The following is an 11,180-nucleotide window of genomic DNA, read 5'->3' as shown; positions in this document are numbered from 1 at the left end:
AGACACGATGAAAGGCTTATTTTATTTAAAGGTTTTAACATGTAAATTCATAAGACTGAACCACTTCTGTCACACCCAGTGAAGACTTTTCATTAGTGCAGAAATTCCCATCCAACAAACTATAGGTGAACAAAGAAAATGTGAAATGAGAATACATCAAAGGTGGCTTTAATATAAAGGAGAAGCTCTTCTGAGTGTAGATGGAAATGTTTCAACTTTAGAAAGACTGTTATTGTTTTTTTTTTCCCTACCATTCATCTGTTGCAGACATTTCAGACAACCTTGGCTTTAGCTTTTCAATCACCTGGGGCCTGACCAAAACAGATCAATGAGGGAAGGCCGCTGGAGATTCTGCTGCTGCCGTTGTGGCCGGCATGCTCTAATTGGACGGGCCATGAGTGTTTTACTGAACAGAGGCCTTGTTTTCCACATGCACAATCAATGGCTCGTTCTCCGCAGAGCTGCCCAGACACACTAATCAGCTTATATCCTTGAAACTTGTGGATGATTATGTAGTTCTAGTGTCAAGCGGTTTTAATTAGACATACCATATTATTTTGGCTCATTAAATGCTACACCATGAAAATATACTTCACTCGAGGACTGTTATATGGATTACCAAAGTTAAGATCACAAAAGGTGGACAAAATACTTTTTCTTATACAAAAATGGATGATATGATTGTGTCAAAATTAACATTTACAGCCTTGTTAGGGGTTGGGAAAAATGGACTTGAGTTCTGGACAAACTAATATTTCCTACAATAACACTTCTATCTCTGGTAACTGCACCGACTGTATAGGATTATAGCGAAACGTCAATATCTTTTACCTAGATGTGCTTCTTATAATGTGTGGTTACTGCATGTTTTTAACTATTTACTATATATTCTGGGCTTAAATGTTTTCTTAATTATATGTCATTATCAGACATATAAGGCATGTTACATCTAAAGGAGCTTTTGTTTTGATAGAAATGGGCTCTTGCTCTGTATGAGCAGAAGGGCTTGCGGCCTGCTTGCTAAAACCTCCCTGCAATGATGAAGATCCGATTCGAACTCGACCTTGTAGCGCAGACAGAATTTCATTAAGGGAACGGATTTCCACCAGGAGGGAATCTTACACACAGAATTTCTTTCTCCAACTTTGCTTCAGAGACCTGATCCTCGAGACAAACAGCTTTCCATGTGTAACGAACACCAGCAGCACCGGAGCAGATGTTCGAGAAGCATTAACATAAAAGGACAATCTCAATCTTGTTTTAAAGTTGATCAGCATCCTTAAAAGATTTTTAATTAGTACTCCATGATTTTGTTTCCCTAGGGTGAATATTTAATGTACAAGTGTGTGTGTGTGTTTTATTTTTATGTATGGTGTGAAAAAAGAACACGTGGAAATGGAGGATCTATGATGTCGTTTTCCTTTCAACGGGCTTAAGAACTGGGGCGAACCAGGTCATTTTAGTTTGTGGCCTCTGCAAGATAACTAAAAATGGGTAGTTTTGTTGAAAAGTTGTCTCATTTTTCTCAATTATTTCACAGGATTCATGATTCCCTGCAACAACAAGGTTTCCATGAACTTTGGTCGAGTCAAGCATTCAGGTCAGACTAGTGGACATTTATTTTATGGGCATTTCTGCATCAGGGACTTTAAGAAAGATACATTTATTCTAAATCTTTTGACACCGACGCTGAACGTTTGTTTATATGGGATTTTCTAATGTCAACTTTCCGGTTTTAAGTGGCTCGACTGACCACCATACCAGCAACACATTAGGGCATAAAAACATATTACATAGCAGAGATTTCAAATAAAAGATATTTTTAGTCACATCATTACCAACCACCCCCAACCAGGTTAAATATGCAAACTAACACCAAACAGAATCATTTATCTGTAGCAAAATAACAGTCTGTAGAATAAATGCTGTTATTGTGGCTGTATCCTGATTAAGATAAACATTTTTAATCATAATAACTTATAATAACTTTGACAACACATACATTATGACCCTGTTGCATAATCTACGGTTCCAACGTGCTGACATGCACTCACATTAACACATAAACACCCTTAATTAAATCATAATTATTTGATAAAATCCCAGCTGATGTGATCAAAATTAGCTCTTTGTTTTAAAAGATGTTTTGCAAACACCCAATCTAATCTTATTCTATGACGACCAGGCTTGTCAGTGCAATCAGATCAAGTAGTGCAGAGAGGTTAATGAAAAACAAATTTATCTTTAACTTTATAAAGTGCTTTTTGCCTCTAGACCCTAAAGACTAATAAGCATAATTTAGCTCCAAGTTCTGCAGCACAGAGAATGCAAAAAGTTAGAAATGCAAAAAGTTCAAAGATCTTTGCATCCAACCCACCCCCAGTTTTCAACAGTCTTCAGCTTTTCTCGTTCACCAAGTGGGAACCATTGATGCCGCGGTAGGTGACGCGGCTGGGCCGGACCAGCACGCCGTAGCCGGGCCGACATATGAAGTAGCGGTGACCGCCCACAGACCCGTCGTTCTTCCCCTTTGGGCTTCGAAGCTCCAGCCCCAGCCAGAGCCCCGGGGCAAAGTCTGTGGTTCCCAAGAAGCGGATGAACGCCATCTCGTTGGCGCTGGTCAGGAAGACCTGCATACCCACATGGAGACGCACCTGGCCGTCAGAGCAGGACGACAGACTGGATCCTGCCATGCTTCCGGGAAGTCCTCCACTGCTGCCACTCAGGGTGCTCCAGCGACGGCGGTGAGGGGTAGAGCGACTTCTTTATGTTTTGTTTGTGAAAATAGAGTGGAAAAAAACAGCGAGGAAGATTTATGAGAAAATATGTGTGGAGAAAAAGAAATATCAGGTGATTTATGAGCTCAGGGCTTGATCTTCGGGTCATTCTATTTAGAATGCCATAGCCATTTCAAAAGTCCTGATTCTGACTCTGCTGCAGGAGGAATAGGATGAAGCTGAAGAAAGATGTGAAAACTGCTTTGAAAAGATTCTCACCTGGAAACCGGGCTCCTCCTGTTCCCCTCCTTTGGTGTGGCGATGGCTGATGATGTGCTGAAGCTGCGACGAATTGTCCCTGCATGCCAGTCAAAAGAGTCAGGGATATTCCACAGAGATGCATGCCAAGAACAGAGAGAAATGTACAAATATCTCCAGTCTACAGTTTCAATCCACTCAAAATTAAGTGTTGCAATTTCAAAGAAAGAGAGAAGGTTGTTGAGCATTTATAGTTCTATTGCTTTGCTCAACTGCGTTTTTTTGACGGATGGCTGGTAAGATGTCAAACAGCTTCTTAAATGGACCTTAGAGACATCCCATATCATAGGAGAAACATCATCATCATCGTTTGTTTCAAAAAGCTTTATATGCGTTTGCAAATATTCAGAGAACTTGGTTGCTGCGAGATGCTGAAGGTTAAATCTCCAACATCTCAGGTTGGGTGTATTCTCAGAAAGCTTGAGGACTGTGGTCAGAGATGACAATGCTGTGGTACTTCATATTGTCAGAAAATAATAATTTACCATAAACTAAGAAACATATCCTAGTGTAAACATTGCATACTTTGTGATAAAAAGAGATCTTCCAACAATAAGAGTTAGAAATCAGCCAAATATAAAACAGGTTCATATTTTCAGTGAATAATTTTACAAGGTTGCATGTTTTGGAAGATTTCACTAGCAAAGTTGAAGATCTGTCTAAATAAGTGTCCAGAGCAAAGTTGAAATCACCACCAATTAGACTATTATTAGAAATGTGTGGTTTAAGACCTTTCTAAAAAATTCAAGGTCATTGTCATTTGGTCAGAATACATTCAGTTGGGTTACTGCGGTATAATAACATACCACCCCATCCCTGTCCACTGTAGGTATACAATTTGGCTTGCATGAATTTCAACAATAAATAAATTCAAACTTCTGTCCCCAGTTTGTGTTTTGAAAACTCCTGCAGTTTTCATAATTTAAGAAGAAGACTGTTTAATGAGCGCTTAAAATCCGCAAATTAATGACATTCCATGATGAGTGCATGAAAGCCTCTGACTGCAGCTGTACTTTTCAAATAATTGAGTCTAATCCTTACCGCTGACTGGATGACTGAGACGTGATGTGGTGAGCTCTGAAAGGCAGTCGACGGAACCGTGGATCCTGGAAAGAAAGGAATTAAGTATTAGTCTCCTCCCTGAGGTCTTAAAGCAACCGTCGTGCAAGAATTAATTTTTTAGATCTCAAAACAAAGGCGACTTAAACAGTTGCCAGTAGCAACCTTGCAACAACCATATTAATGTTTTCTTAACCTCCTCTAAACTTGACAAATAGAAGGTCTGAGCACAGATACAAAACAATAAGCTTCAGAAATGAGAACAGTAAGAGTACAGAAACAATATCAAAGAGCGTTAGTGAAAGGCTGGAGTGTCTGCTTTCCTAATAGGTCACAATAGATGCTGACAGCAGAAGAAACAAGGAGGAGAAGCGAGCTTCTGGAGAAGAATGCGAAATCCTTCATTAGACAGCTGGAAAGCATGCACGCTCTCTACTCTGAGGTTAATTAGGAAATAACAAAGGAAAGAGAAACAAGAGCTGACTCCCCAAAACACAGCTTCTATATAAAGGAAGTGCTAAAAAAATAAAAATAAAAACAAGACCCTGAGAGGAAAATATGAACAGAGACAAATCATCCAAAGAAATTGAAGTGCAACAGTCCATCAGCTCTGATAAACTCACACATTGTTATAGATGACAACTGCCTTTTAATGGCTTTTATTCAGTTATGACTATTTTACACTTGAGGCGTTATGCTGCTAATGTGCCGTTCAGTAACTCAGTGACTCCATGAATAACACCGTCAGATAATTTCCCCAGGAACAAACTGATTCAATAAACAGCCACCTTGGAAATCCTTACAATTAAGGAAACACATCTGCATCGGCACTCAAATAACCTTAAAAAAAAAAAAAAAAACTGAGGTTATTAAAAATTTAAAACAAAAACATTTTTGAAACTGGTCTGATAAGAAAAAAACTTGAACAGCTGCTGCCCAGCTGCATGTTCAGCCAAAATACTTGGAACTTATTAATCATGTAATATACGTTCAGTATAAAATACAGATGCTGCAAACTAATTATGGGTTTTCTAATTTTGCTGTTACATACGCACCTTAATTCTTGATTTAAAAAAACTTATTGCAATCATAAAAACCAGGAGCTTTAATTTGTTTACAACAGTAAAAAGGAAACCTTTGGGTCATGGGAAAATGTAATAAGGGCAGAGCCAAAACATGCCAAAATAACAGAACCAATATCGGAACAATATGTAGTTATACAGGTTGTCACACATTTTTCCCCAAGCAGATTTTCTGATTGCTGTCTATAAAAACATGACATGTGTTACAGGTATTTTGATAAAGGTAGCAATTTTAAATCCACTGGAAAAATAAGTGATGGCAGATTATCCCTATCTGGGCATGAAAATAAATGTTTCTCATCCCAGACAACAATAATTTTGGGGGCTGGTACGGTTTTGTTGTTTTGTTTGACACCTGAGTGACTGATTACAATATTTCCCTGTTGACGACTATAACATGTAAAAGAAAATGTGGTGGAGGTTCCTTCAAAGATGTAGTAGTTTGAATCAGACTGAACATGATGTGCCTTAGCTTCATATCACAGACTCCAACGTGTCTCTGCTCAGCTTCGGAACCGTGCAGCCAGGTCGAGATTTAAAGAGGAGCAGCAACAGCAAATGAGGTGGATTAGCAGTGCTTGCCAACAACTGATGGTGAAATCCAGGACATGTTCATGAAGTCTCTCTGCTGCCTGGACATTGAGCTAACATGTCATGACAGCAACAGTCTTCAATCAGAGGCGTCTAGAGTTTATGAAAGACTGACTGCTGCTGGAGATCCTTCCAGCCCACAGCATCACCGTCCACAACGACACTGAGGATACGAGCGATGCTAGTACTTGCTTTCTCTTTGGAATAAATAAAGTGCTTTTAATTTTTGTTTTTATAGACTGAAACTGGTTATAGTTCTTAGTTTTGGTGCACTTAAAAATACAAGGAAAAAAAAGACATTTTATTATTTTCACATGAATTATGGATCACAACCAATTAAAGATAAACTGGATGATTGCAATCTCTGGCTGGTTGATTAGTGTTCCCACATGCCTGACCTGTATCTGATTTTACCAGCAAAAAAGTTGCAGAGAAAATATTTGTCTTCATGAAATAATAAAGTAGGAGTTTTCATCTTGACTCATTTAATTAAGAGTGAAAAACAAAAACTGATTTCAGTTTCTGTCAATCAGCCGCCAGAGTCTGATTTTAATCTTAAGGCTTTCTACTTTTTTCCACCAGGTGTTAACACACACTAAGACCAACAGTGGTACATGGCTGGCTACTGCCAGTTCTATAGCAAAAAGGGATTTATCTTCAAATTGGGAAGCTGCAACCACAGAAATGAACACCTTGAAAAGCTTTTGGAGACGCATTACATGTCTTACAATGATAGCAAAGGGGCTAGCTGGTTGAGAAAAGATGGATGATGGAAATAGAACAGAAAAATTGATGCTTCTATACTTTTTCAGATTTTTATAACAAAACCAATCTGCTTACTCTTCCAGACTGCCTTGTTGTTGTAGTTTAACAACCAAAAAGCCCTGCAACTAATCTGCAGTTTAATCATCTTCTGATTTGCCGTCTAAAAACAGATTACAGACATCACATTTTAACATACAGTTTAGCTGACAACCTGTTGTGTGAATATGTATTCCTTTAAATATTAGTCATCTTCATTTAAAAGCAGACGTTGCGGCATCTGGCTCATTACAAGGTGTCACATTAAATTGAAAAGTCTTGCTGAGCGAAGGCTCTAGGCTTCACGTTTGATAACTCTGACTCAAGTTAATCACCAGAACAGAGGAGAACCGTTTACCGCACAGAGGGCGAAATCAAATATGTCAGCGGCCATGCAAATGACACTGTCAAAGGAACTCATTAGTGCCATCAGACGTATAGATGAGGGCAATCAAAAGTAGCCTTGGGGATTTATTGTTGAATCTGCTATGAATGTTAAATAATTAAATTTTTTTTCTGGTTAAGTCCATTTTATTTTCTCTGCAAATGACCACAGAATAAAACTTAATCAGGTTTGTTAGAGCAAGAGCTAGGCTGCAATAAAAAGTGGAGGTTCTCACCTTTGAACACGAGACGGAGGAGCGAAGACTCCATGTTTTGGAGGGCAGCTGAAGTATCTCACGCCTCCCACTGAGCCGTCGTTTTTGCCATTTGGCTTGTCCAGTTCAATGCCTAACCAGACACCTGCAGGGAAAGAAACCCAAAGGCATCAAAACTACGCAAGAAAAGATGCACGGAACAGAGTTCTTATATTTCAGATGCTCTCCGACACCTGAAGCTAAGTCACCAGTGATACTCATAAACAATGCGAACAAAAGAAAAGATCTTCAAGGCTGAACTACTAAACTTGAGGGTACATGGTTCCTGAACATTTTTCATGTCAAAGGGTTGAAGGTTAGTTGGATGGTTGAATTGACAGACCACTGAGTGGGTTGGTTGATGGATGGATGAAGAATATGCACTGATGGCTGAAGGGATCCAAGCATAGAACAACAGATACAAGATAAAGTCTGATTTTTTTTTTTTTTTTACCAGATTTACATTCAAAATAATATTCCAGACATTTCCAGGTCTCTACAGATTGTGGTGTGTCTCCATGGATGTGGCATTCTGACTAATTCACCTTTTATAGTTCAACTGGAAGAGCCTTTTACTAATGAGCGACTACTTTTAATGATACAGGTCATTGTTTGTGGCTCCTTGGTCCTAAATAAGATTTTTTTATGGGTTGAAAAATGGGAACTAGTTACCCAACTAAAAGAAAGTTCAAAGTTAAGTTTCGCACATGCACATCAACATGCTCACAGTCAACAAGTTAAAAAAAAGAAAAAAGAAAAAGGAAACATGTTTGTTTTTGGTGCACTGTAGTTAAAACGAAACGGCGCTGATTTAAGAGTATCAAAGGGGGAAATAAGACTGAAATCCCGTCGTGGTGTGAGACACATTAGTATTTATTTATACATGACTGATGCCTGAGGAGAACTGCTGTCTAAATATTAATGAGTCGTGTAAACTGCTGTGTTTATGTTGGGTGCGGGTTTTGTCTGAAGTAGCTTATTATATTATAGTGAATTTTTGGGGAATCTTTCCTGTTAAACCAGATAATTTCCACTGCAGTAGTTTGTTACAGCATGCAAGTATGAAATGAAATCCAGAAAACATAAAATAGGACTGTTTAACTTTAGAACCATGTTTGCATCACTTTATAGGAATTTGTTTCTTTCCCCAAATCTAAAAAAATAAAATAAAATAGTAACTCCTGTTTGACAGCAATTACTTTACGAAACAAAACTGTTGTGATATCTCTACTTCTCTGGCTCCTGTTGTAAATAATGACAACTCAGAACAGGAAGGTTAGGTTGAAGATAATTTATGTGCAGTTTTTGTATCTTCTGTTGTAATTCTTAAAGAGGAAAGGGATGCAAGCAAAAATCTTATCACAATGTTACGGTTTCTCAAAGCTAAAGCACAAAAGTCTGATTAGTTTTGTGCTAATCAGAGAAAAATGCATATTTACTAACCAGGAGCAAAGCTGGTTTTTCCACAGTACTGAACAACACCGGTTCTCTGTCCCGCCACCAGCACCCTCTCCCCCTGTCGCACCTCAGAGCCGTCATTCAACGAGCTGCTTCCTGAGGGGGTTCTACTTCTGAAACCTGCAACGCATGCAACAAAAGACAGTTCAAGGTTCATGATGCCAGGATCTTCCTGAAACCTTTGGGTCAGTGTTTTGTACCTGCAGCTGGAGGAGCTGAGGAGCGGAACGAGGAGTGGAGTGCAGGTGATGGTGTCATCCTGGGACCAGGGGAGATGTTCTCCTTTCGCTGCCTGGCAGGGAGGCGCTGCCTAGGCAACGGACGAGGTCGGCCACCTGACCCATGACGAGAGTCCAACGAAGATGATGAAGACGAGAGGGAGCGAGAAAGAATACCTGTGGGGGGCAGGAGGATCATACGAAAAGATTAGGGAAAGAATATGCAACCATAACTCAAAGACCAAACATTTAAGTTAGGATCCCACCAAACTGCACAGCAGAAAACAAGATCAGGGTTCCAACACATTATTCAGGTAAAATTCAAGACTTTCTCTGTAAGAAGAAAAGACAGACTGACAGAGAGAACAAGAAGAGAAAAAGGAGAACACGGGAAAGACAGTTATCCACAGAGAGAGGAAAGGAGGTAGAATGCAAAGAAGAAGAGAACAAAGAAAAAACAAGAACTAGAATGAAGGAAGGTAGGGCACCAAGATAAAAAAAATGGCACAATGGAGAAAAGAAAGGAACTAAGACGAGGTTTGAAGGACAGAAGGAAGAAAATCTAAAAGGTGCAAACACAAAGTTCAGAAACAAAGCGAAAAAAAAAACTGGAAGGGGAAAAAATAAATACTAAGAAAAAAGGAAGCGAGAAAAAGAAATATACAAGTACATGAGGATGAAAGAATGGAAGGACAACACTTAAGACAATGTTATAGAAAAAAGTATGGAAAAAACGGGAAGAACCAAATGTGCCTGTTCCCTGCTTACAATGAATCCACCATCTTTCCATTCATGTCTGACTCAACCTACGGTTAACAATGATCTGTTATTTACTTGTGACATGCAGGATAGCAATTCAGACAATTAAGGCTGGATTTTTCAGCAGCACAAACCAAGAGACCTTGTTCCTTTTGTTTGGTGTGAGCGATTACTGGAATCCAACTAAAGGCTGACGTGTTAATGCCCTCCTTCAACATGGGGGGATAAAATGAAGCCGAGGGCTCCAATTCCCTCTTTAGAGGCCATTTGGGCGCAGGACCTCATTAGGCTTTTACCTTCCACAGACCTTCCCAGGCTGCAAGTTCATTAAATGGCCGCTGCTCTGAGGGTAATTGATTTGGTCTGTGCCAAAGTGCTTTAAGAGGAGGATTCAGGTCCAAACAAACTGAAAAACAGACAGTAATGGAAAAGAAGCATCTAGTCTGTGTTTTGAATCTGTTTCACTACAATTTGCACTATGTTTTCAGCATAAATTTTGTTTGTCATCATCACTGAGCTCCCCAGAAAAACAAGTATTGATGCTGGACTCATGCATTAGAATTTCGCAAGATCAAGTGGTTTCTGAGGTTTATAGTTTCCACACGTTTAGTAAAGCTCTACACTAATAATGCAAACATTCCCAAACCACAATCTCTACACCAACTCAGGAGTCAGCACATACCACAGTACCTGTCTTACTGACTGAGGGGTCCTCTGTGCTTTGACTGGGACATGGTGGATGCTTTTCACTGTCAGGTGTTTCTTTAACAGAGGGTGATAAACCTTTCCACACAGAGACATTCAGTTCTTAATTACACACGCAGTGATGATAAAAAGACAGGATAACACACACACATTTCTAGGATATAAGGTACCAGCACATGAAATGGTCATGTCTTTACTGGGTTAAAACATTATTCAAATTTAGCCTCAAGTTCACAGCAGCAGTAGATTCCACAGAGCCATTATTTATTGAACCAAGCATGAAACCAACAGGGGAAAGAAGGATGTAAGTATAAAGTACACCCAAGAGAAAACACAGTGGACAGGTCCTGCTGCTTAAATACACCCGACTAACTTACAGGTGCCATAAGATAATAAACTAGCTATGTTGCTAGAGAGGAAATTATAGACATTTGTGAACAGCAGAAGTGCGGTTAGTATCTCCAAGCTCAGAGTCCACAAAAACAGTAAGAGTCCAATCTGAGAATCCAAAGATCACAAAAGAAAATATTTGTATTGGCACATCCATATAGAAAACCCCATGGTCACAATTACAGGTGGGTAGTGACCAATTAAATTTACTAGAGTAACCTTTTGGTACATATTTACTACTGGGAGTAGTTTACTACTGCAAAGTACTTTTTACTTTAACTTGAGTAATGATATGTTGAAGGAATGATGCTCTTCAGTAAACTTTATCTAGTCTGGAGGTCATTCACCCATTCATGGTGGTGAGCTACATTGTAGCCACAGCTGCCCTGGGCACCAGCAACACCGGGCTCTCTGACCAGCAGGCAAGGCGGGTCAAGTGTCCTG

The 11,180-nt window shown here is 39.4% G+C and overlaps 1 protein-coding gene across 5 annotated transcripts in view; it reads right to left on the bottom strand.

Moving 5' to 3' along the window:
• Positions 1–3: 3 nt before the first annotated feature.
• The window catches only part of LOC106930542 (CAP-Gly domain-containing linker protein 4), a 29,962-nt gene continuing 18,785 nt past the window's right edge, over positions 4–11,180 (bottom strand). For 3 of the 5 annotated variants that reach the window (XM_088002786.1, XM_088002784.1, XM_088002785.1), the window contains exons 10-16: positions 10,332–10,424; positions 8,865–9,059; positions 8,650–8,784; positions 7,189–7,312; positions 4,077–4,141; positions 2,997–3,075; positions 4–2,763 (exon numbers count right to left, since the gene is read on the bottom strand). In XM_088002786.1, the coding sequence (XP_087858912.1) occupies positions 2,397–2,763; positions 2,997–3,075; positions 4,077–4,141; positions 7,189–7,312; positions 8,650–8,784; positions 8,865–9,059; positions 10,332–10,424 (1,058 nt within the window). In that variant the 3' untranslated portion in view covers positions 4–2,396. The remainder of the gene's footprint in view (positions 2,764–2,996; positions 3,076–4,076; positions 4,142–7,188; positions 7,313–8,649; positions 8,785–8,864; positions 9,060–10,331; positions 10,425–11,180) is intronic. The other 2 variants (XM_088002787.1, XM_088002788.1) reach the window with 1 other exon arrangement.

Source organism: Poecilia mexicana, unplaced genomic scaffold, assembly GCF_051168715.1.
Source record: "Poecilia mexicana isolate PSO_F unplaced genomic scaffold, ASM5116871v1 scaffold_22, whole genome shotgun sequence".
In the NCBI taxonomy this organism is placed as follows: Eukaryota; Metazoa; Chordata; class Actinopteri; order Cyprinodontiformes; family Poeciliidae; genus Poecilia; species Poecilia mexicana.
This window is presented reverse-complemented; position numbering and strand designations above follow the sequence as displayed.